Source organism: Thalassophryne amazonica, chromosome 21 (genome assembly GCF_902500255.1).
Source record: "Thalassophryne amazonica chromosome 21, fThaAma1.1, whole genome shotgun sequence".
Lineage (NCBI taxonomy): Eukaryota > Metazoa > Chordata > Actinopteri > Batrachoidiformes > Batrachoididae > Thalassophryne > Thalassophryne amazonica.
This window is the reverse complement of record NC_047123.1, coordinates 40,499,921-40,526,720: the sequence shown is the minus strand read 5'-3', so window position 1 is coordinate 40,526,720 and position 26,800 is coordinate 40,499,921. Positions and strand designations below refer to the sequence as shown.

Sequence of the window (26,800 nt, the reverse complement as noted above, 5' to 3'; positions counted from 1 at the left end):
TTTAATCCATTCCAGCCTTGTAAAACATCCCCAAACCACTCTAAATTATGAAAAAATTATTTTTTTTATTAACAAATAGACATGTATACTTTACCTGTGCATAATAAAATATATAAAATTTTAAAAAAAGTTTTATTAAGTGTTCTTATCTTAGAAAAAGAGGAATGTGGTTAACAGAGGTGGATCATACCGACGTAACTTTAATTGTAAACTTGCAGGTCTTTTGGATAAAAACCTATCCATGGAGGTTTGCTTCTGCCTGCCTTTCAAAATGTTGCGGAAATGTGACGGACAAATGTCATTAAAAACTGCTGAAGCACGACCATTGGACACATTTTCTGGGTGTTTCTTTTCAATGACGCAGCTTCTTCTCCTCTGCTGTTATGTACGTCCTCCGTGGTATTTTTTTCCAGAATAATCCAATTTCGTTGCAGGTAAATGCTTGTTGCGGGACATAGCCTTCCTTCGCAGCAAGTGCAGCAAAATGTGTGACATATTCTTCTGCTGCCTTAATGTGCTCCTTCTTCTCTCCACTTTTCTTTTTGCTCCAGTGACGTCCCGAAGCATGACTCGTAACTCAGATTTCCGCTTGTATTCCAAACAAAAATCTGGACTGAGCGACGGCTCATATTTCAAAAAACTCGTATGTTGAGTTGCTCATATGTCGAGGTTCCACTGTAAGTGACTTTTTACTGTAAGGTATATTATTGATATTTTACTATATTTTCAAATTATTCTACAAGCTTTAGCTGTGGTTTTTGAAATGCTTTAACAGTCTTTTCAGTCTTCATGTATTTCTTGTAGTTTACTTCTTAGTTAGGGTCAGTCCAGCTCAGTTCATCCAGTGAGTTAAGTCTCAGCCCCTCAAATTTGTATGAAATTTGGTATAGAGGTAAATTGTGACCAGAAAACCTGGAATTTCACTTTTTGTCCTTCCCAGCCAACGGTTTTCAAGAAATCGCAATTTAGATTTTTGTTTGTTTGTTTGTTTTGTTTTTTTTTACAAAAAAGGGCACAGTCTGCAAATTTCAAATTGCTGTAACTCAGCAACCACTGGTCCGGTTTTGAAACTCAAGGTATTTCTGTAAAAGGGAGACCACAAGGAATCGAAATCTGGCATTTTTCACTTGGATGACCTTTTAACCTATATTTTGACCTTCAAATTGACACTGTGGACACACCCAATCTCTTTGACACCATTATGAAAAATGTAGCCTCATGTGTCAACTACAACATATAAAAAATTAGAGGGGTTTTCTTTTTCATTTTCATGCAAAACCATGTGGAAGTTGATATACCCAATCCTTCATAAATTCAGTTTCCGTTTTGCATACTTCCATACATTTACATACACAGTGCCTCAGGTTGATATATTCCAAGATATACTGTCAATCATAATTTAACAAAAGTCAATAAAATTTCACAACTGTCTCAGTTTTATGATCACTGGGTCTGATTTTTACTCCTTGTCAACATGCCAGTTAAAACAGTGGTTAGAAATTCTAGCCAGGTCATCATAACAGGGCTGTGAAAACTCAGCGGATCCGCGGGATTCCACAGATTTCATCATGGGGAGGGGGGCGGGGGGTGTTAGTGTTGTACTCTTTAATCGTGATTGTTACTGAGTTTTTAAAATGCTTATCGCAGAACGTTGTTTTTTTTTTTTTTACGACATCATGCAAGTTTTATAAGTCAGCAGACACTGATCTGTGTATTACAGATACAAATCAGTTTCCTCGGATCTGCGGAGTTTCAAGGAGAATAAATGCCACTCAAAGTCTGGCTGTTACGACAGTTGTCGTAAAGCGGGACTGGTTGGTTGCTGCGGTGACGCTGTGTTGCTCCTGTGCGAAGCTTAGCTAAACGTAGCATGTGGACATCGCAAACTTTTAGAACTTTCAAGTTTTTAAAAGAAGAATGTCGCAGTATGTCTGTGTCACATAGCGACATCAGACAGAGAGAAGTTGGCGAGAAAGACAGTTTGAAAAAATCTGATAAGGACAAGAATCCGTGGAATTGTTGCTGGCTTCATGAACACACCTGAAAGATGAACAGGAAAAGTGAACTGGTAGGAATTTTTTTCTCTCTCTGGAAAATAAACATTGTGCTGTTCAAACAGAATTTCAGAAAAGATTACATGCCTTTTTTTCTTTCATTAATTTAGACTTTCATTGAAAAAAAGACTGTGGCTTTGAATGAATTTAGGCTACATGAATTTACACAACAATGTAAATTAGTTTTTATTAATGTAGACTTTTTTCATGGGCAAAAAGACATTGTGGCTTTGAGTGGATTTACAGGAATTTACACAAGAATATGTGGCTTTTTTGCTATAAGGAATTTACACAAGAATGTGTGGCTTTTTTGCTATAAGGTATGTTATTGATATTTTACCCTGATTTTTAAAATGTTCTACAATCTTTAGCTGTGGTTTTTGAAATGCTGTAACAGTCTTTTCAGTCTTCATGAATTTCATGTAGTTTAATTGTTCTGCGTTAATGCATAATTTGGTTTACAGTTAAGAGGAAAATCATACCAGGTCCTACTTCCACGTCATATTCTGTTATTTCAGCATGATCATTGATGGTTCAAATGAAAGGTTGAATCTAGGATCATTTAAATATGCACTAATTTTGAGATTTGTTTTCCAGATGTTGAAAATGTATCAGTAGATGAAAATTTAATTTGGTTTCTGGAGCCTCACAAGGCCCTAGACCCCGGCTTCTCGAGGGGGTGCACCCCCCAGACCCCCTGCAAATTTTCCTCGGATTTCACAATTTTCATTTCACAGCCCTGTCATAAGTAATACTGTAATTTCTGGTTGAAGGAGCTTATCACATAATGTACATCAGATTCGGGAATCCAACAACGATCATCTCTGGATGGCCAGTGGAAGGTTTTAGCTGGTCTCTTAAATGGTAAATGGACTGCATTTATATAACACATTTCCATCTGCATCAGATGCTCAAAGTGCTTTACGCATCAATGCCTCACATTCACCCTGACGTCAGGCTGCTGTCATGCAAGGCGCCCACTACACACTGGGAGCAACTAGGGGATTAAGGACCTTGCCCAAGGGCCCTTAGTGATTTTCCAGTCAGGCTGGGATTTGAACCAAAGATCCTTTGGTCTTCAGCCCAACGCATAACCACTAGACCATCACCTCCCCTTAGGATGCATAAACTGAATCTTGTAGTCACCAAACTCTTCTGTGACCTCCTCCACCAAACCAATCCATGCGACATTATCGTAGCTGCAGCACACAAAGTTCTGAGGTCCAATGAATGGAGGCCTATCAGCACTGCCTTCATGTTCACTATACAAGGGTTCTTGAACTGCCACCAAATCTGCATCAATGAAACTGGTATGAAACAATGGAACTGTAATGTTCCTTTGATGGTCTTAGCAAGGTTGAATCTAGGCTTGAGTTCATGTTCACATTTAGCCACATCTACTCATACATGAAAGAAGTGGATGCCTGTGATTTTCTTCACAGAGTGGTCAGACATGGCAAAAGATGTAACAGTATGACAATCAGACAAACATTGTAAACTTCTTTTAGTGACAAGACCTTTCATGGTTCCACCAATACCATAACATGCAACTCTTGCCATGTGATGTGGCAAAGAAATTCCACTCAGCTTCCAAATTGAAATCCTCCTGATGGTGGCATAGGTTGATGAAGTTGTATTTGTTCTTGTATTGTCCACCACATCCATCACTGAAATAATGAATTTTGTTCGTGTTCGGGTGTTCTGTCTTTAGGTAGGGGATAACGACCTTCAGAAAGTCTCTTGTATGGTCCCTGCAATCACTTAGAACACAGATGTTCATGTGCTCCAGGGTGTCATTGTCTAAGCGGTAGTAGGCTACAAATGGATGCAAGGTTGCCTGGCTGTTTTCCAATGAAAACATTGAATTTCATCTTGCATCACACACGAAACATTCTCAGCAAAGTCGCCTTGCAACTCAAAAATACCCAAATACACAAACAAATGCCAGATTTAGATTCATTGTGGTTTCCCCTTTGCATTGTTTTTCAAAATCAGACCAGTGGTTGCTGAGTTACAGCAGTTTGAAATTTGGCAGCCACACTGTTATTCACAAAAAGGTGAAAAATGGAAAATTGCGATACAGTAGTGTTCAGAATAATAGTAGTGCTATGTGACTAAAAATATTAATCCAGGTTTTGAGTATATTTCTTATTGTTACGTGGGAAACAAGGTACCAGTAGATTCTCACAAATCCAACAAGACCAAGCATTCATGATATACGACTCTTAAGGCTATGAAATTGGGCTATTAGTAAAAAAAAAAAAAACTAGAAAAGGGGGTGTTCACAATAATAGTAGTGTGGCATTCAGTCAGTGAGTTCGTCAATTTTGTGGAACAAACAGGTGTGAATCAGTTGTCCCCTATTTAAGGATGAAGCCAGCACCTGTTGAACATGCTTTTCTCTTTGAAAAGCCTGAGGAAAATGGGACGTTCAAGACATTGTTCAGAAGAACGGCGTAGTTTGATTAAAAAGTTGATTGGAAAGGGGAAAACTTATACGCAGGTGCAAAAAATTATAGGCTGTTCATCTACAATGATCTCCAATGCTTTACAATGGACAAAAAACCAGAGACATGTGGAAGAAAACGGAAAACAACCATTAAAATGGATAGAAGAATAACCAGAATGGCAAAGGCTCACCCATTGATCAGCTCCAGGATGATCAAAGACAGTCTGGAGTTACCTGTAAGTGCTGTGACAGTTAGAAGACGCCTGTGTGAAACTAATTTATTTGCAAGAATCCCCCGCAAAGTCCCTCTGTTAAATAAAAAAGACGTGCAGAAGAGGTTACAATTTGCCAAAGAACACATCAACTGGCCTAAAGAGAAATGGAGGAATATTTTGTGGACTGATGAGAGTAAAATTGTTCTTTTTGGGTCCAAGGGCCGCAGACAGTTTGTGAGACAACCCCCAAACTCTGAATTCAAGCCACAGTTCACAGTGAAGACAGTGAAGCATGGTGGTGCAAGCATCATGATATGGGCATGTTTCTCCTACTATGGTGTTGGGCCTATATATCACATACCAGGTATCATGGATCAGTTTGGATATGTCAAAATACTTGAAGAGGTCATGTTGCCTTATGCTGAAGAGGACATACCCTTGAAATGGGTGTTTCAACAAGACAATGACCCCAAGCACACTAGTAAACCAGCAAAATCTTGGTTCCAAAACAAACAAAATGAATGCCTCGCAGATGTGAAGAAATCATGAAAAACTGTGGTTATACAACTAAATACTAGTTTAGTGATTCACAGGATTGCTAAAAAAGCAGTTTGAACATAATAGTTTTGAGTTTGTAGCGTCAACAGCAGATGCTACTATTATTGTGAACACCTCCTTTTCTACTTTTTTTTTTTACTAATAGCCCAATTTCATAGCCTTAACAGTGTGCATATCATGAATGCTTGGTCTTGTAGGATTTGTGAGAATCTACTGACTCGACTGGTGCCGTGTTTCCCATGTAACAATAAGAAATATACTCAAAACCTGGATTAATCTTTTTAGTCACATAGCACAACTATTATTCTGAACACCACTGTATATCAAAAACCGTTGGTCCGAGAAAGACGAACTTTGAAATTCTGGCTTTTATGGCCAAGAATTACCTATATACCAAATTTTGTATAAATTGGAGGGGGTGAAGTTTCAAAATGCAATTTTTTGGGGGGGGGTGATCTAAGATGGACTGACCTGTTAATGCATAACTTGGTTTACAGTTAAAAGGAAAATCATTCCTTGTCGTACTTCCATGTCATATTCTGTTGTTTCAGCATGATCATTGACAGTTCAAATGAAAGGTTGAATCTAGGATAATTTAAATATGCACTTCTTTGAGATTTTGTTTCTTCCAGGAGATGCTGAAAATGTATCATTAGATAGAAAATTACTTTGGTTTCTGGGCCCCCGTGGGCCTTAGCCCCCTACAGATTTTCCTCGGATTTCACAATTTTCATTTCACAGCTCTGTTACACAGACTCTGTTAGGTGTGCCTCTTGACTCTTTGATCCAATAAAATGTTGAAGTGTTATGATTGACAGATGCTGGAGCTAGTGTTGCGTCAACATTATATCAGGCTGTGGGCTGTTCTCCTATTAAATAATTGAAATAGAAGCTGTTTTAATTGGTGGCACATTCAGAGTAAATTGGAAAATGACAACAAATGGACGTGTCTGTGACCCAAACAACCCATCTGTCTAATCAGTAAGTACCTCCCCTTTGCTGTGTTTTAGATTCTGATAGGCTGGAGCACCAGCTGGAGGAGGCGGTCTCACTCAGGCAGGACTATGAAAGTTCAGCATCCAAAATGAATATGCTGGAAAGACAAATAAAGACTCTGAAACAGGAGAAGGACGACATACACAAGGTAACACCCTAATACACACCAATATATTATGGACATCACAACTCATCATATCTTCCTCCCTCCTTTTTCTCAACTCCTCTTCCTTCTCTTCATCCTCCACTTCATTTTACTCTTTCTCTCCTGTTCCACACTTCTCCGTCCTCTCGTACTCCTCATCTCTGAGCAGCAGCTCATGGAATCTCTGGATCGTCTCAAGAGTCAAACGAAGGAGCTGAAGGATGCTCACTCTCAGAGGAAGGTGGCCCTACAGGAGTTTTCTGAGCTGTCAGAGAAGATGGCAGAATTGCGCTCTTCCAAGCAACGTCTGTCCCGTCAGCTGAGGGACAAGGAGGAGGAAATGGATGTCCTCCTACAGAAGATGGATATTACAAGACAGGAGATACGTAAGACGGACAAGATTCGCAAAGATGTGAGAATCTCTGATCTACCAGAGGCAGACCAACATGTATTCTCACTGATCACTATTGGAGGGTATCATTGTGCTTCTGTGTATCAGATGGAGGCTGAGCTGGATGACGTGAAGGCAGAGGCCTCCAAGGAGAGGAAGCTGAGGGAGCACAGTGAAGTTTATGCCAAGCAGCTGGAGGAGGAGTTGCAGAACTTCAAGGTCAGAAGTCAAACACATGCACACACATATGCAGACACAGAATATTTCCAGCAGTCGCTTGGAGTGTGTGACTTTCTTCAGTCTCAGCAGGGGCGAGGAGGAGTGGCTGGAGGAGCTGAGTCTCAGCAAGAGATGTCACGCTTGAAAGCAGAGCTTGATAAGAAGGTTTTGTTCTATGAAGAGGAGTTGTCAAGGAAAGTCTCCATCCACTCCAATGAGCTCAAGAACCTACGTAAAGAACTTCGTGATTCTGAGGGCCAGCATTTTGGAGTCCACAAAGAGCTGCTTCAACTGAGAGACAAGCTGGAGAAGACCAACAGGGACAGGTGGGTAGGCTGGTATGGACATGACCGATGTGGTCCGATGGGTAAAATAGGACAACCTGACTGTGTGTGTTTTCACATGGAAAAGCGCTATACAAATGCAGTCCATTTAAGTTCCAATTAGTCCATCTGCACTCTTGTACTTGTACTGCTGCTCATGTGGACTTATGGTAAATGGTAGGGCTGGGACTCTCAGGGCACCTCATGATTCGATGTTGAATCAGAGGGCTGCAGTTCAATTATAAAACAATTATTGATGCATCTTGGTGTGCAGTGTGGTGGCAAAGTGATTACTGTACTTGTTTCCGGTGCAAAAGGTTCATGGTTCAAGCCCAGTATCCCTGTAATGTGGAACTGTGTCTGGAGTAAAACGTGCCAAATCAACATGCACATCCATTGCGAGTGAAAACGGGGAAGAAGCTGAAGGAGCATATTGAGCCATCTTTTTATCTCTGTGCAGGATTTTTTTTTCCTCATTGTGTGGCTACTTGGTACTTTTCAAAGTAAAGTATTTGGAATGAACATTCACTGATTCTAAATTCTGTAACCCAGAGGAGCTATGCCCTCCACCCAGGCTCCCTGTTAAAACTGCCTGTGTAAGTGCTGGGCTCACATACTTAACCAACTCTGTGTTTGGATTCTAACCACTCCAGCAAACATAAAACATTTATGTGTATCTCATTATGATGCACATGTACATGGACTGTGCTGCGTTAATGCACAATTTCAATTTATTGCATTTACACACACACACACACTCATCTTCAACCGCTTAGTCCAATTAAGGGTCATGGGGGGCTGGAGCCAATCCCAGTAGTCATAGACCCTAGCCCTAACTGCGAGGCAGGGTACACCCAGGACAGGACGCCAAGGCCACAAACAGACAAATAAACACATCCACACCCACTCGCACACCTACAGACAATTTAAAGACTCCAGTCCACCTAACCCGCATGTCTTTGGATGTGGGAGGAAACTGGCGCACCCGGAGGAAACCCACGCAAACACGTGGAGAACATGCAAACTCCACACAGAAAGGCCACAGGCGAGAATTGAACCCATGACCTTCTCGCTGTGAGGCAACAGTGGTAACCACTAAGCCACTGTGCTGCCCTATATTTCATTTATATAACACAAAATCACAACAAAGTTGCCTCAAGGCACTTCACACAAGGAAATTCTGACACATTGTACTTGGTGAAGATAAGAGATTTTATTTAGCAATGTAAACAAGTACTAACATATGGAACTATTTTTTTTTTTTTTTTTTACTTTTAAAAACATATAATTTGACAGAACTTGCCACTATGTTCTTCCTGTTCTGTGGCAGGTTGTTTATAGTCCAGAAATGGGTGTGTGTTTGTTTTTTAATTTTCAGGTGCGCCCCCAGACAAATGGTAACGGCAGTGTGGTTGTAGCAAAGCCGTTTGGCAGTTTAACTCACTGAGTGCCAGCCATTTTAAAAGTTCAGAACATCCCAGTGCCAGGATTTCTTCAGCATTTGAGTGTTTTTTCAAGACCTATAGAAAATTGAGTTCTATGGCCATGTCAACAACAAACATACCACAAGAAAAGAGAAGACAAGAAATTGGCTCGATGATGTGTCTTTGGCGTGGGGCGTTACTATCGGAAAAGACGCGTTTTAGAGTCAATGGCATCGAGTGAGTTAAAGGATATTTCTGAATTAGTTCAGAATCATCCCCGTCATGATGTATTTAAAGCCCTGGTCCCACCGAATAATGAAAGATCAATAATGAGCCATGTAGCATGTTTTTTTTTTTTTTTTTTTTTTTTTGGTACGAGTCCAGTTATTCAACAAACGTGGGAGAATAGTGGCTCTTAGAGGCAGAACGTTCGGGTAATAAGGCTCATGTCTGTGCATGGCGCTAATTTCAAGAAGTTGAAAATTTAGCTAAATCAGCGTGGGGCAGTTTCTGTACGGGGTATTACGAGGATGTTAGAAGCATGTTTGTGGTGAGGACGAGGCTGTTAGAAACCCATTATCTGAGTACCTGGTGGCTACGAGGACAGGACAGGCCATTTTGGATAGGCTATTTTGGCTCCGCCCTCTTGCGCACTTCGTCGTGACAATCCCACCTGCTTTGTGTGTTGGACGTTATATATAAAATAATTATTTCATAGCGGATTAATCCTTTTCTGTCAGAGTTTGGCTGTTGAAAACGCCTCTAATCGCTTCCAGAATCACAGAGGACCGTTTGATCTGGAGCCTTTTTTTTCTCTTTTTCCTGCTCTGCAGCAGGTGGGAAGGTATTTGGAACAGCCTAAAAGGTAATTATTTGTTTTTTGATGTAGAGTAAAGATAGGCACAGAGTGGGCAACTTTAAAATTGGGGTGATGGACTTATCTGGTCATAGTCCTGTGTACTTGACTTTATTATTAACCCCAGAAGTAAAAACAACATCTTGGAGACTTAATAATAGTATATTGAAAGGTAATGTGAAGGAGGAAATAGAGTACGAAATTAAGAGATATTTTGAGGAAAATGATAATGGAGAGGTGTCGCTGCTGGTGCTTTGGGATGCTTGTAAAGCAGCGTTAAGAGGGAAAATAATTGCCAAGACTGGCTTTCTGAAAAAGCAAAGAAAAAAAAACTTTAGCTGCACTACTGATAGATTTAGGGAAATTAGAGCAAGAACATAAACAAAAACCGAATAATCAAGTTTTTCAAGAAATGAAGAAAAGAGATTAATTCTACTTACGCAGAAGAAATACAGAAAAAGATCCTATTCACAAAACAGAAATACTATGAAGTAGGAAATACATCAACAAAATTGTTAGCCTATAAATTGAGAAAGTAGCAGGCTAAAAATTGTATCTATGGAAGAAGGGATAATCAGAATAAAAAATAAGGTATAAAACAGAGGATATTCAAAAATGTTTCGAATTATTCAAAATTACATGATCAATCAGCCAGTGAGGATAAAGTAAAAATAGATTCTTATTTAGACAATTTGGTTTTGCCAAAGGTATCCGATGAACAAAATGACCTTCTGATTTGGGAAATCACACTTCAGGAAATAAACCTGGCAATCTCTGATCTTAAAACAAATAAATCACCGGGGGCAGACAGGTACACCTCAGAATGGTACAAGGAGTATAGGAAAATATTAGTGCCAGTATTACATCAATCAATCAATCAATCAATTTTTTTTTTTATATAGCGCCAAATCACAACAAACAGTTGCCCCAAGGCGCTTTATATTGTAAGGCAAGGCCATACAATAATTATGTAAAACCCCAACGGTCAAAACGACCCCCTGTGAGCAAGCACTTGGCTACAGTGGGAAGGAAAAACTCCCTTTTAACAGGAAGAAACCTCCAGCAGAACCAGGCTCAGGGAGGGACAGTCTTCTGCTGGGACTGGTTGGGGCTGAGGGAGAGAACCAGGAAAAAGACATGCTGTGGAGGGGAGCAGAGATCGATCACTAATGATTAAATGCAGAGTGGTGTATACAGAGCAAAAAGAGAAAGAAACAGTGCATCATGGGAACCCCCCAGCAGTCTACGTCTATAGCAGCATAACTAAGGGATGGTTCAGGGTCACCTGATCCAGCCCTAACTATAAGCTTTAGCAAAAAGGAAAGTTTTAAGCCTAATCTTAAAAGTAGAGAGGGTGTCTGTCTCCCTGATCTGAATTGGGAGCTGGTTCCACAGGAGAGGAGCCTGAAAGCTGAAGGCTCTGCCTCCCATTCTACTCTTACAAACCCTAGGAACTACAAGTAAGCCTGCAGTCTGAGAGCGAAGCGCTCTATTGGGGTGATATGGTACTACGAGGTCCCTAAGATAAGATGGGACCTGATTATTCAAAACCTTATAAGTAAGAAGAAGAATTTTAAATTCTATTCTAGAATTAACAGGAAGCCAATGAAGAGAGGCCAATATGGGTGACATAGATAAGATGGGACCTGATTATTCAAAACCTTATAAGTAAGAAGAAGAATTTTAAATTCTATTCTAGAATTAACAGGAAGCCAATGAAGAGAGGCCAATATGGGTGACATATGCTCTCTCCTTCCAGTCCCCGTTAGTACTCTAGCTGCAGCATTTTGAATTAACTGAAGGCTTTTTAGGGAACTTTTAGGACAACCTGATAATAATGAATTACAATAGTCCAGCCTAGAGGAAATAAATGCATGAATTAGTTTTTCAGCATCACTCTGAGACAAGACCTTTCTAATTTTAGAGATATTGCGTAAATGCAAAAAAGCAGTCCTACATATTTGTTTAATATGCGCTTTGAATGACATATCCTGATCAAAAATGACTCCAAGATTTCTCACAGTATTACTAGAGGTCAGGGTAATGCCATCCAGAGTAAGGATCTGGTTAGACACCATGTTTCTAAGATTTGTGGGGGCAAGTACAATAACTTCAGTTTTATCTGAGTTTAAAAGCAGGAAATTAGAGGTCATCCATGTCTTTATGTCTGTAAGACAATCCTGCAGTTTAGCTAATTGGTGTGTGTCCTCTGGCTTCATGGATAGATAAAGCTGGGTATCATCTGCGTAACAATGAAAATTTAAGCAATACCGTCTAATAATACTGCCTAAGGGAAGCATGTATAAAGTGAATAAAATTGGTCCTAGCACAGAACCTTGTGGAACTCCATAATTAACTTTAGTCTGTGAAGAAGATTCCCCATTTACATGAACAAATTGTAATCTATTAGACAAATATGATTCAAACCACCGCAGCGCAGTGCCTTTAATACCTATGGCATGCACTAATCTCTGTAATAAAATTTTATGGTCAACAGTATCAAAAGCAGCACTGAGGTCTAACAGAACAAGCACAGAGATGAGTCCACTGTCCGAGGCCATAAGAAGATCATTTGTAAACTTCACTAATGCTGTTTCTGTACTATGATGAATTCTAGGGCTTCCTTGAGCAGCCTGGTAGGAATGGGGTCTAATAAACATGTTGATGGTTTGGATGAAGTAACTAATGAAAATAACTCAGACAGAACAATCGGAGAGAAAGAGTCTAACCAAATACCGGCATCACTGAAAGCAGCCAAAGATAACGATACGTCTTTGGGATGGTTATGAGTAAGTTTTTCTCTAATAGTTAAAATTGTGTTAGCAAAGAAAGTCATGAAGTCATTACTAGTTAAAGTTAATGGGATACTCAGCTCAATAGAGCTCTGACTCTTTGTCAGCCTGGCTACAGTGCTGAAAAGAAACCTGGGGTTGTTCTTATTTTCTTCAATTAGTGATGAGTAGAAAGATGTCCTAGCTTTACGGAGGGCTTTTTTATAGAGCAACAGACTCTTTTTCCAGGCTAAGTGAAGATCTTCTAAATTAGTGAGACGCCATTTCCTCTGCAACTTACGGGTTATCTGCTTTAAGTTACGAGTTTGTGAGTTATACCACGGAGTCAGGCACTTCTGATTTAAAGCTCTCTTTTTCAGAGGAGCTACAGCATCCAAAGTTGTCTTCAATGAGGATGTAAAACTATTGATGAGATACTCTATCTCACTTACAGAGTTTAGGTAGCTACTCTGCACTGTGTTGGTATATGGCATTAGAGAACATAAAGAAGGAATCATATCCTTCCTGTTGGGACCAGGAGGCAGAGCTGTGGTCTTATACACCTCTCTGCAGCTTCTCTCCCCCTGCCATCCCCCTATTACCCCATCCCCGTAGAGACGGTGCCTGCTCCCAGACCACCAATAACTAGCAAAAATCTATTTAAGCATAAAAATTCAAAAAGAAAAAATAATATAGCACCTTCAATTGCACCACAGACTAAAACAGTTAAATGTGGTCTATTAAACATTAGGTCTCTTTCTTCTAAGTCCCTGTTGGTAAATGATATAATAATTGATCAACGTATTGATTTATTCTGCCTAACAGAAACTTGGTTACAGCAGGATGAATATGTTAGTTTAAATGAGTCAACACCCCCGAGTCACACTAACTGTCAGAATGCTCGTAGCACGGGCCGGGGCGGAGGATTAGCAGCAATCTTCCATTCCAGCTTATTAATTAATCAAAAACCTAGACAGAGCTTTAATTCATTTGAAAGCTTGTCTCTTAGTCTTGTCCATCCAAATTGGAAGTCCCAAAAACCAGTTTTATTTGTTATTATTTATCGTCCACCTGGTCGTTACTGTGAGTTTCTCTGTGAATTTTCAGACCTTTTGTCTGACTTAGTGCTTAGCTCAGATAAGATAATTATAGTGGGCGATTTTAACATCCACACAGATGCTGAGAATGACAGCCTCAACACTGCATTTAATCTATTATTAGACTCTATCGGCTTTGCTCAAAAAGTAAATGAGTCCACCCACCACTTTAATCATATTTTAGATCTTGTTCTGACTTATGGTATGGAAATAGAAGACTTAACAGTATTCCCTGAAAACTCCCTTTTGTCTGATCATTTTTTAATAACATTTACATTTACCCTGATGGACTACCCTGCAGTGGGGAATAAGTTTCATTACACTAGAAGTCTTTCAGAAAGCGCTGTAACTAGGTTTAAGGATATGATTCCTTCGTTATGTTCTCTAATGTCATATACCAACACAGAGCAGAGTAGCTACCTAAACTCTGTAAGGGAGTTAGAGTATCTTGTCAATAGTTTTACATCCTCATTGAAGACAACTTTGGATGCTGTAGCTCCTCTGAAAAAGAGAGCTTTAAATCAGAAGTGTCTGACTCCGTGGTATAACTCACAAACTCGTAGCTTAAAGCAGATAACCCGTAAGTTGGAGAGGAAATGGCGTCTCACTAATTTAGAAGATCTTCACTTAGCCTGGAAAAAGAGTTTGTTGCTCTATAAGAAAGCCCTTCGTGAAGCTAGGACATCTTTCTACTCATCACTAATTGAAGAAAATAAGAACAACCCCAGGTTTCTTTTCAGCACTGTAGCCAGGCTGACAAAGAGTCAGAGCTCTATTGAGCTGAGTATTCCATTAACTTTAACTAGTAATGACTTCATGACTTTCTTTGCTAACAAAATTTTGACTATTAGAGAAAAAATTACTCATAACCATCCCAAAGATGTATCGTTATCTTTGGCTGCTTTCAGTGATGCCGGTATTTGGTTAGACTCTTTCTCTCCGATTGTTCTGTCTGAGTTATTTTCATTAGTTACTTCATCCAAACCATCAACATGCTTATTAGACCCCATTCCTGCCAGGCTGCTCAAGGAAGTCCTACCATTATTTAATGCTTCAATCTTAAATATGATCAATCTATCTTTGTTAGTTGGTTATGTACCACAGGCCTTTAAGGTGGCAGTAATTAAACCATTACTTAAAAAGCCATCACTTGACCCAGCTATCTTAGCTAATTATAGGCCAATCTCCAACCTTCCTTTTCTCTCAAAGATTCTTGAGAGGGTAGTTGTAAAACAGCTAACTGATCACCTGCAGAGGAATGGTCTATTTGAAGAGTTTCAGTCAGGTTTTAGAATTCATCATAGTACAGAAACAGCATTAGTGAAGGTTACAAATGATCTTCTTATGGCTTCGGACAGTGGACTTATCTCTGTGCTTGTTCTGTTGGACCTCAGTGCTGCTTTTGATACTGTTGACCATAAAATTTTATTACAGAGATTAGAGCATGTCATAGGTATTAAAGGCATTGCGCTGCGGTGGTTTGAATCATATTTGTCTAATAGATTACAGTTTGTTCATGTAAATGGGGAATCTTCTTCACAGACTAAAGTTAATTATGGAGTTCCACAAGGTTCTGTGCTAGGACCAATTTTATTCACTTTATACATGCTTCCCTTGGGCAGTATTATTAGACGGTATTGCTTAAATTTTCATTGTTACGCAGATGATACCCAGCTTTATCTATCCATGAAGCCAGAGGATACGCACCAATTAGCTAAACTGCAGGATTGTCTTACAGACATAAAGACATGGATGACCTCTAATTTCCTGCTTTTAAACTCAGATAAAACTGAAGTTATTGTACTTGGCCCCACAAATCTTAGAAGCATGGTGTCTAACCAGATCGTTACTCTGGATGGCATTTCCCTGATCTCTAGTAATACTGTGAGAAATCTTGGAGTTATTTTTGATCAGGATATGTCATTCAAAGCGCATATTAAACAAATATGTAGGACTGCCTTTTTGCATTTACGCAATATCTCTAAAATCAGAAAGGTCTTGTCTCAGAGTGATGCTGAAAAACTAATTCATGCATTTGTTTCCTCTAGGCTGGACTATTGTAATTCATTATTATCAGGTTGTCCTAAAAGTTCCCTAAAAAGCCTTCAGTTGGTTCAGAATGCTGCAGCTAGAGTACTGACGGGGACTAGCAGGAGAGAGCATATCTCACCCGTGTTGGCCTCCCTTCATTGGCTTCCTGTTAATGCTAGAATAGAATTTAAAATTCTTCTTCTTACTTATAAGGTTTTGAATAATCAGGTCCCATCTTATCTTAGGGACCTCGTAGTACCATATTACCCCATTAGAGCGCTTCGCTCTCAGACTGCGGGCTTACTTGTAGTTCCTAGGGTTTGTAAGAGTAGAATGGGAGGCAGAGCCTTCAGCTTTCAGGCTCCTCTCCTGTGGAACCAGCTCCCAATTCAGATCAGGGAGACAGATACCCTCTCTACTTTTAAGATTAGGCTTAAAACTTTCCTTTTCGCTAAGGCTTATAGTTAGGGCTGGATCGGGTGACCCTGGACCATCCCTTGGTTATGTTGCTTTAGACGTAGACTGTGTTTCATAATTATTGTATGGCCTTGCCTTGCAATGTGGAGCGCCTTGGGGCAACTGTTTGTTGTGATTTGGCGCTATACAAGAAAAAAGTTGATTGATTGATTGATCCTTAAACCTAGTTACAGCGCTTTCTGAAAGACTTCTAGTGTAATGAAACTTATTCCCCACTGCTGGGTAGTCCATCAGAGTAAATGTAAATGTTATTAAGAAATGATCAGACAGAAGGGAGTTTTCAGGGAATACTGTTAAGTCTTCTATTTCCATACCATAAGTCAGAACAAGATCTAAGATATGATTAAAGTGGTGGGTGGACTCATTTACATTTTGAGCAAAGCCAATAGAGTCTAATAATAGATTAAATGCAGTGTTGAGGCTGTCATTTTCAGCATCTGTGTGGATGTTAAAATCGCCCACTATAATTATCTTATCTGAGCTAAGCACTAAGTCAGACAAAAGGTCTGAAAATTCACAGAGAAACTCACAGTAACGACCAGGTGGACGATAGATATTACATAGAGCATTTAACTGGGTGCTAAAGAAAGGAGAAATTCCATATTCATGGAGAGAGGCTATTATTTCTGTAATACCAAAAGAAAGTAAAGATGAAATGGAATGTTCAAATTATAGACCTATTAGTATATTAAATCAGGACTATAGATTGTTCACTGCTGTTTTGGTGAGATGATTGGAAAGAATTTTGCCGTGTATAGTTGAATTGTTTATAAAAAGGGACGCAAACTCAAGACAACATTAGGAGGACATTACATGTTATGCAGCATATAAAAGATGAAAAAATGGAAGCAGTTATTATGGGGATGGATGCCAAGAAGGCATTTGATTCAGTAAAGTGGGACTTTTAGTGTTGCAAAAATGTAATTTTCATAAAACATTCATAAACTCTATACAAGCTCCGTACACAAAACCAGCAGCTAGAGTAAAGATTAATGGGAGCTTATCTGAAAAATTTTTTCTTAAAAGAGGTTGTTGTCAGGGTTGTTCAGCTAGAGCTCAGAGACCTCTAAATTACACCATTCCAGTTAGACATTTGTCTCATATTGCACTGTCCCCAACAAACATAACTCATATTGCACTAATCCCACATTGTCATTATCCCATATTGAAGAATAACTTGTTAAAGTTAAAGAATAACTTGTCACACCATTGTAAATTTCTAAGTTGGATAGGTTTTGACTCAGACTTTATTCCCAATGAAAGTGATTGGAGATTTAAGGCCTGGAAACAAGGTCGTCAGATGTTTTGGGAACTAGTGGAAAATAATAAGTGTAAAAGCTTCCAGGAAGTAAGAGAATGGTGTGGTTTGGAAAGCCAAGACTTTTACAGGTTTCTACAATTCAGGCACTATTTGGAGCATGATAATAAAAAAAGAATACATGGATATGGATACAGCAATAATTAAAATGTTTAAATAAACTCAATATTAAATTTATTTCAAAAATATACTTGGGCTTAGAAAGCCTAAATGGAGAAGACACTGAATATATAAAAAGGAAATTGCTAAGGAAAAGGCTAATATTAAATTGACCGAGGAGGAATGGGACAGTATAAATCAGCAAATATGGAAAACAACATCCTCTTTAAGTGGAAAGAGCATGGTTGGAAGAATATTGTTAGATTTGTTTTAGAACTCTAGCACAGGCAAAATATTGGGATATGAGCTGTTGGAGACGGTGCGGGGAAGTCGTAGCGAAACGTTCACATTTTTTGGAGTTGTCCTTTAATTAGAAATTATTGCAGACATTGATAAGGTGCTTCAAACAAATCTTTCTTTCACTTTTGAAATGTTTTATTTGGGGAAAATTGATGTGAATCACCAAAAGAATTTTAAAATGTTGAAATTGATGCTATTGGCAGGAAAAAGGGCATTACAAGAAACTGGCTAAAAGCTATAGTGCCCAAAAAGGAAAATTGGTTTGATGTAATGCATCACATGTATATGATCGAGAAATTGATCTATGTTGTGCGTATGGAAACTGAAAAAATTGACAGAATATGGAAAGGATGGTTGAATTTTATCAAATTATTTGGATCTGACTTTGTTTGAATGTTTTTTAGTTAATCCCCTGCTCTATGCTACATTCGTTCTTTTTTTCTTTTTTTTTTTTTTTTAAGTCATGTTTGTTTTTTGTTACTATGAATTTTGATGTTTTGGTTATTGTTGAAAAAAAGGGAGGCTATTTTGGAAATGGATTTATACGCACCTTGATAGACTACCAGCAATACAATACATACGATACATGGCGATGCGAGACGATATGATTCATCCCTGTTCCCGAGTCGATGCGATTTGATATGTATTTGATGGTGATTCAATTCCTCACGATGCTGTTTGGTGCGATACGATGTGATTCAACATGATGCAAAGAAATTATACCAAAAATTTAAAGAGAAAATAAGAAGCTGCAATTCAGTATGCCACTATGGTATTCTTCTTCTTCTGATTTTACTAGAGGCAGAGGATTTGGTTTACTCCTTATAAGCAGCAAATTTACCAGAATCAAAATTATGGAACAGGAATCAGTTCCCTCATATGTGGAACCTGCTTCATCACACTGTCAGAACATAAACAGTAAGACAACATCATTCTCAATGAGTGACTTAAAGTGAGTCACTCATTGACAGAGTACCGCCTTGGCAAAAGTAATTTTCTCACCAGAGTTTTGCTGGAGCTCTGTTTACAATCTGAGGAATATCCGAGTGGAGCCGCAGCGGCCGTATGGTTTAGCAGCATGGCATTCTTCACCTGCGTCTGCGTCTTGTGAAGCTTTCCATCTATTTTAAAACAGCCAGATTATATCTAAATGCCTGATTTGAATGTTTTAGGTGCGTCACAAATTTCCAACTGCTTGTAGACCTCCAATTTGTTGTGGTAGAAATGTACTTTCAGGCTTCTGTCCATGTTAAAAACCAAAAAACGTAAAGCAGGGATGGTGCATTCACTGTGCCTCTGAAAAAAATTGATGCAAGCACACAGCAAGCAATGCGATCATTTCACCCGCCAATTGAATCGATGCACACTGAATGATTCGATTTCAATTTCAATTTATTTTCATTTATATAGCGCCAAATCACAACAGAGTTGCCTCAAAGCGCTTCACACAGTTAGTCTAACCTTACCAACCCCAGAGCAACAGTGGTAAGGAAAAACTCCCTCTGAGGAAGAAACCTCAAGCAGACCAGACTCAAAGGGGTGACCCTCTGCTTGGGCCATGCTACCAACATAAATTACAGAACAATTCACAGAACAATTCACGGATGAATATACAAGAAATGCTATAGGCATACAGGACAGGAGGATCACCAACACGAATACAACTCCCATCTCTGGATGGAGCTGCACCTTAAACAGAGAGAAACTAGAAGCACTTAGAGAGTGCAAACCTCCTCCAAGGCCATGTGGTCACTGACGCCATAACATCTACACACTGTGGAATCATTGAACCTAAAAAAGTCTAACAGTGATGTTTACTCAGTAGTAAAAAAAAAAGTTTCATCTGCTGTGACTGGATAGCATGTATCCTTAGTGCTTGGCATCACAGTTTATTGCAACTTGCACCTTTCCCAGAAGCTACTGTCATCTGAGCACTGATATTGATATTGCATGTGCTTATAGACAAAAACAAATAATACACAAAATTCAGTTTATTATTCAGCTAAACTGCAAATATCTGAATTTTTTAACATTTATGAAACACTTCTCTAAACAAGACATAGGGTCACTGACCCTAAAGAGATTCCCTCCTTGGCACAGTGATCTATTTCTTTTTGTCTTTCTCTAAAATTGTATATAATAATCATTAGATTATTAATATATAAACAAAAATAAATTTAACAAATATTACAATTTGAAAACAAATGCACCCGAACGTGATGACAGCTGCAACTGCTTAATGCTAACTTTTAACATTGAAAATGCCATAGACATGCTAACGCGTTAGCATGGGGATCCGGACTGTATCTGGATCGTGATCCGGATCACCACTAAAAATTAATCACTTGTTCCTCTGGTCATTTCCAACCACTCCACAAAATTTCATCAAAATCTGTTCAAAACTTTTTGAGTTATCCTTCTGACAGACAGACAAACAAACAAACGCAACCAAAAACATAACCTCCTTGGCAGAGGTAAAAACAGAATTAGGCATCAGAAAGACTAAAAATACTGTATAATTTGCCAGCATTAAACAACAAGAAAAACAGAGAAATACTAAGGTGATCGCCGACTACTAGCCCTAAACTTCACTAAAAGACCCAGAATTTAGGTAAAGTTGAGGCCGCGGCCCGCTCCAATTACTAATAAATGAATTAAGAGTAAAAAGCGTAAAACAAAACTGTACCAGTATGCAAGCCATATGAAAGGGAAAATAAGTGCGTCTTAAGTCTGGACTTGAAAATCTCCACAGAATCTGACTGTTTTATTGATGCAGGGAGATCATTCCACAGAACAGGGGCAGGATAAGAAAAAGCTCTGTGACCCACAGACATCTTATTCACCTTAGGGACACAAAGTAGTCCTGCACCCTGAGAACATAAAGCCCGGGCCGGTATGTAAGGTTTAATTAGGTCATCTAGGTAGGGAGGTGCCAGTCCATGAATAATTTTATAGGTTAGTAGCAGAACCTTAAAATCTGATCTCACTGGGACAGAAAGCCAGTGAAGGGATGCTAAAATGGGTGTAATGTGGTTGTACTTTCTGCTTCATGTCAAAAGTCTGGCTGCAGCAATTTGAACCAATTGAAGAGCCCTAATGCTGGACTGCGGTAAACCAGAAAATAGAACATTGTAGTAGTCCAATCTAGAAGAGATATATGCATGGATCAGGGTCTCAGCATCAGCCATAGACAGGATGGGACAAATCTTCGCTATATTTCGCAGGTGGAAGAAAGCAGTCCTAGTAATATTTCTAATGTGGAGGCCAAAGGACAACGAAGGATCAAAAATTACCCCAGGGTTCCTCACTTTGTCAGTGTGATGTATGACACACGAGCCGAGGCTGAGCGTTAACTGGTCAAATTGATGCCGATGTCTCACTGGACCAAGAACCATCATTTCAGTCTTATCAGAGTTTAAAAGTAGGAAGTTTCTAGGCATCCAACTTCTCACTGTTGCAAGGCAATCTTTAAGGATTTTATGTGAACGAGATTACCAGCAGTTATTGGCATATATAACTGAGTATCATCTGCATAGCAGTGAAAGGTAATCCCATAACGCTGCAATATGTGCCCAAGTGGTGCTATATAAAGGGAGAAAAGCAGGGGGCCTAAGACAGACCCCTGTGGAACCCCAAATTTCATGTCACTAAGGTTAGAGGTAGTGTTACTGTACAAAACACAGTGAGAACAACTGGTCAAGTATGACGTCAGCCATGCAAGGGCACTCCCAGTAGTCCCAAAATTATTTTCCAGCCTATCAAGTAGAGTATGATGATCCACTGTATCAAACGCAGCACTGAGATCTAACAGCACCAGAACTGTAGTCGTGTCCGAATCCATTGTAAGCAGAAGATCATTCACCATTTTAATGAGAGCCGTCTCTGTGGAATGATATTTTCTAAAAGCAGACTGCAGTGGCTCAAAGAGATTATTCTCAGTAAGATAGTCTACGAGCTGCCGTGACACCACTTTTCCAGAATTTTAGAGAAAAATGATAGATTTGATATCGGCCGATAGTTTTTCAATACACTAGGGTCAAGATTAGATTTCTTAAGTAATGGTTTAATCACTGCAGATTTGAAACATTTAGGAACAGATCCAGAAGTTAAAGAAAGATACACTCGCATCCCGTACATTTGTATCTAGATACCAATTCGTATCGATTAATCTCCACATGTCTACAACCCACCCTGCACACCATGTACTGCTGACATTGTAGGCGCAGCCACACATATGGAGAGAATGATCCAGGCCCATTGCAACCCCCCCCCCCCCCCCCCCCCCCTGTACTTTTGGTGCAGATGGATGTGAATGAGGCAGTTTAGAATTGCTGTTTGTTTTGTGCAGACAAACTGAGATGGATGAGGCTGTAGCAACTCTAAAGGAGACTTATGAGAGGGAGAAGAACATCCTGACAGAAGAGAACCGTAAACTGACAGCAGAGACCGACAAGGTACTGCACAGGACTTCTACAGCACTAATGACAGCAGTACTTTTCAGTATACCGTAGCAGTGAAGTGTTTGTCTGTGTGTCAGTTGTGTTCATTTGTAGACCAGCTGACGGCTCAGAACAGACAGCTTGAGGAGGATGTTCAGGATTTATCTTCTAAAAAGGAGAGTGTCGCTCACTGGGAGGCTCAGATTGCAGAAATCATTCAGTGGTGAGTCTGTACCTTCGATTTTCCACATTGTTGTGCTCTGTCAGTTTGTCATGATTGTTGAGAAGTATTGCGAATTGCACAGGTACTTGTTAATGGAAAAAATACTGAAACATAGCTATTTTTGTCATACAAGTTTATTTAATAAAATATTTTATCATTTTTGCATTCTAAAAAGTTAACCATTTTATTTTATGAACTAAAAATATATTATTTAAGATTTGTTTTATTTTGAATTTCGTATTTGAAAATTATCAATGTAGTTTTTTCTTCAATTTTAAAGTTGTTTTTTATTAAGATTTGGAAACTATAAACATAATTATTTAAGGTTTGAAGATTGTCCTTATTGTTTACATTGGATATTAAAATATATTTTAATTTGGAGATCAAAGTGTTATTTTTGTCACCTAATATATTTTAAAATATATTTGTTTAACAAATAAACAAGACTTGGTTTGGCTTGGTTTGGGATTTTAGATTCCTAATTGATAGTAATGACAGATGATTTTTATCTGCGAATTACCACTCCAAGCACATTCAAACAGTGATATCAGGAACTTCTCTGCAATGTTATGAGCTGGACAACCAGAACAGTTTGGACATTTGCATTTTGTTCCAGGAGACATGAAAGTTATGACAGAGTTCACTGATCTGAGTGTCTCTGTGCTGTTTTACAGGGTTAGTGATGAGAAAGACGCTCGTGGTTACCTTCAGGCTCTGGCCACCAAGATGACAGAGGAACTGGAAACACTGAGGAGCACTGGTCTGGGAGCCAGACCTCTGGTAACTCCCATCACATCATGTTTATCAGTTCACAGCTAAAGTATAAATTCTTTTACCTTGAACTCCGCTAACTGAAAACTTCAGCTTTGCTTCACGTACTATCCAGTTTTGGCACAGCTGTGACTATTGAAGGTCAGCCAATCTCCAGCCACCTGTACCATCGGAGTGTGACATTAGATTTCTGAACTTGAATCTAGTTGTTGAGCTGTAGTTTGAGAACTAAATGTTATCTATGACAAACTTATGATAAGTTTCCTGTAGCATGAAACATCATTGTGATGCTGTTGTTTGGGTCTGTCTGTAGCAGGGTTAGAGAAATATTTTTGAGCCTACTGGTTAGGACCAGTAGCACCAGTTTTGTTACTGGTCCTCCTGGTCCAAAGTAGTGACCCGAGGTATTTGGAAGCTCAGATCCTCCGATGGCGAGCCTCAGTGTAGCATTAATCATAACATCATGCGCATGTATTCAGTCACCATTGTTCTTGTAAATCTATAGCATGATGGAATGTTTTCATTTTGTATTGAGTGTATGTAAAGTAAACATTTGCTTCCATGATCCTCTGCATTCATGTGAATGCACTGTGCACCTTATACTTTGCTTTTCTGTAATTCTGGCTTTGTGCTTGTCTCTTTTTTTTTTTTTTTTCTTTTTTTTTTTTTTTGTAATTCAAGTTTTTATTTCTTTTCTCCTTGGTGGTTAACAATACAGCATTTTGAATGTATTCTGATTGTAAACCTTTATTACACTTATAAAACACAACTGTAGCATATATATTTTGAAAGTACAGGTTGTCTTTAAAAAAGAGACATCAAACTTGATTGTGGGATGCAGGGAGAGCTCTTAACAGCAATAATAAAACATTTATTTCAGGCGAGTGAACTGTCCAAAAAATGCCCTCGGACCCTAGAGGGTTAATTGCTGGTATTACACTGTTTGAATTTTGTTGCTTCAGTTGCCTAGCAAGCAGCTTACCTGTCTTTTCTCCTCCTTCATAAAAATTTATCCCCAACCTAAATAAGGCATAGTGTAACCAGTACTATGAGATTAAAGTAATTAATAGGCCAGATTCAGAAGTTCTGATTCGTCTCTAGGAGCGGAGTGACAGACCGACACAAGAATTACTTTTTTATACTGGTACCATATATTTTTCAAGGGAAAGGACAAACAACCACAAAAGACAATAGACAATATCAAACATGAATGGCCATTCAAGAAAACAAAATTTAAACCATAAAAACTAGTGTTCCACAATTCGGAAGTGTTGGCAGTGACTCACTCTGTGGGACTGAAGAAGCAGAGTCAAGTGAAGGACCAGTGGCGGCAACAGCGTAAGAGTCACTCTTACTGTCCTGTACTAGAGCCTTGTCTTGGGTGGCAGTGGGAGAGAGCTGTGTAACAGTCTGACCAAGCAGAGACATCACTCCATCCAGGATGACAGAAAAATCCTGCCCGGTCAGTTTCGCAACCTTCTGCAATTCGGACAAATAGGTCTCAGTCTGTAACTTCCATACCTCACTTGCACATGTGGAAGACAGGTCTAAAATTTCAAACACAACCTTGTCTTCCTCACACACATACGTATATGGCAAAAGTGGACGTAATGCAACTAACGCGGCACCAGAACTAAATTCTACAATAATCGAGTGGTGAAACCATGACTCTGGTTTATCAATAACCTCACATTTTGAAATAGAACCATATTGCTTTAAGAATTCATTTACCTCTTCATCTGCTTTAGTTTTTGTCGCATCTCGTACTAAAACTGCACTAGTGATTTTAATGCCAAGCTTCTCAAATATATCCATTTGTCCACAACAATACAATTATAATATCAATACCAAAAACAAAAACAATAGTTCAGTTTTTTCCTCCGCTCCTGGCTGGCTCGCCACGTTATGTAACCAGTGCTATGAGATTAAAGTAATTAACAGGCCAGATTCAGAAGTTCTGATTCGTCTCTAGGAGCGGCGTGACAGACCGACACAAGAATTGCTTTTTTATACTGGTACCATATATTTTTCAAGGGAAAGGACAAACAACCACAAAAGACAATAGACAATATCAAACATGAATGGCCATTCAAGAAAACAAAATTTGAACCATAAAAACTAGTGTTCCACAATTCAGATCTGGGTTTAACCCAGCAGTTCAATTCATGCCCCTTTTGAACTCTATTGTCCGTAGGGGGTCTTGCAACAGCAGTCCACTGTATGCAACACTTCCAGTTCAATGGCTCCAAAAAATTAGCAAAGTCCAGAGAGTCCACGAGTGCAAAAAAAGTGATTTGAGTTTACATGTGAGCTGCGAGCAGTGAGCTGCAGAGGGACAATATATAAAAGAAAAAGGCGGCTGCAAAGCCTCCTACCAGCCCGACCAAAGCAGGGAAGGGTCAGCGGCTGAGTTCTGATTGAATTGGGCTTCAAAGTTCAAGTTCCCTTTTTACTCGAGAGCAGTGGGCCATTTCCTTAGCTCGCCATATGTACCTGGCCTATACATAAACAGGACCAGTATAAATCCATGTGCACAAATCTACAAAATGCCAATACAAGTCGCATAATAAACAACATTGCGTTCAAAAGTATTAAATACTGTACAATATATTATTCAAAGAAAAGTAAATCTCTTTATAAATATTTGTTATGTCACAATATTCATCAACAGTATCAAAATAGTCTCAATGTATCAAAGATGGTCTTCTCAATATATCAAAAAATATTCTCAAATAACAGTGTAGGATATTTCAAAAAAACATCAGAGTGCATCATGCTTCTCACAATGTATTAAATAGGCAACCCATTTTAAAATTGGGCTTTAAAATGCCTTCAAATACATATAAATGTAAACAACACAACCAAAGAATGACTAATTAAATATGTAATATAAATACAATCACATTTCATGGTGTATACTTGAGAAATAGGCACCAACACACAATGCTAAGTGCTACTCCATAACAAATTAATGGGCCACGAAGCTAAATACGCGTCCATAGTAAATAAATGGACCGCTAAGCTAACGTTAGCGCACTTACCAATCCCGCGGTTTAACAAACTTTGCCTGCTCCTTTTGATGTTGTACCGCCCTGGTGGACAGCTCCTATTTCCCGACAATAGATAAGTTTAGTACAAAGACTTAATTCAGCGAACTGAGCAAATTATTAACGTTTAACATACCTGCAGCAACCTTCCCTCCGGCTCGTCCCTCGCATCTACCGGCAGCAAATCACTTCCGGGTAATATGCCATACCGATTAGCAGCCTTACGTCACGTGACCCTAAGATGTGGAAATGCAACAACCTCACGTCAATGCAAGGGAAATTATTAAATAAATATTTCAAGTAAATAAGTTATTTATCTTTTTTCCAGCCGGGTTATACCAGTCCACCTTTTTATTATACATTTCTTGCAGTTGAAACTTAAGTTTACATATATGTTGATATAGTTTGTCTGAGAATTTTTTTGATAGTTCTGTTTCCTGATTTCTAATTTCATATTCCAATTCCTTAATTGTCTTCATATCTTCTTTTTTATTGTTAGACGAATGTGCTATAATTTTACCCCTCATGTACGCTTTTGATGCTTCCCAACCTATCGCCTTTGAGCTTGCATTGCCAGCATTAATTTCAAAAAAGATA

The 26,800-nt window shown here is 39.0% G+C and overlaps 1 protein-coding gene across 3 annotated transcripts in view; it reads left to right on the top strand.

Annotated features, from left to right (window-relative positions):
* The window catches only part of cdc42bpb (CDC42 binding protein kinase beta (DMPK-like)), a 138,721-nt gene that overhangs the window by 47,384 nt on the left and 64,537 nt on the right, over positions 1 to 26,800 (top strand). For 2 of the 3 annotated variants that reach the window (XM_034162582.1, XM_034162580.1), the window contains exons 11-17: positions 6,287 to 6,420; positions 6,587 to 6,829; positions 6,917 to 7,027; positions 7,109 to 7,353; positions 22,072 to 22,177; positions 22,261 to 22,385; positions 23,060 to 23,165. In XM_034162582.1, coding sequence (XP_034018473.1) covers positions 6,287 to 6,420; positions 6,587 to 6,829; positions 6,917 to 7,027; positions 7,109 to 7,353; positions 22,072 to 22,177; positions 22,261 to 22,385; positions 23,060 to 23,165 — 1,070 coding nt within the window. The remainder of the gene's footprint in view (positions 1 to 6,286; positions 6,421 to 6,586; positions 6,830 to 6,916; positions 7,028 to 7,108; positions 7,354 to 22,071; positions 22,178 to 22,260; positions 22,386 to 23,059; positions 23,166 to 26,800) is intronic. The other variant, XM_034162581.1, reaches the window with a different exon arrangement.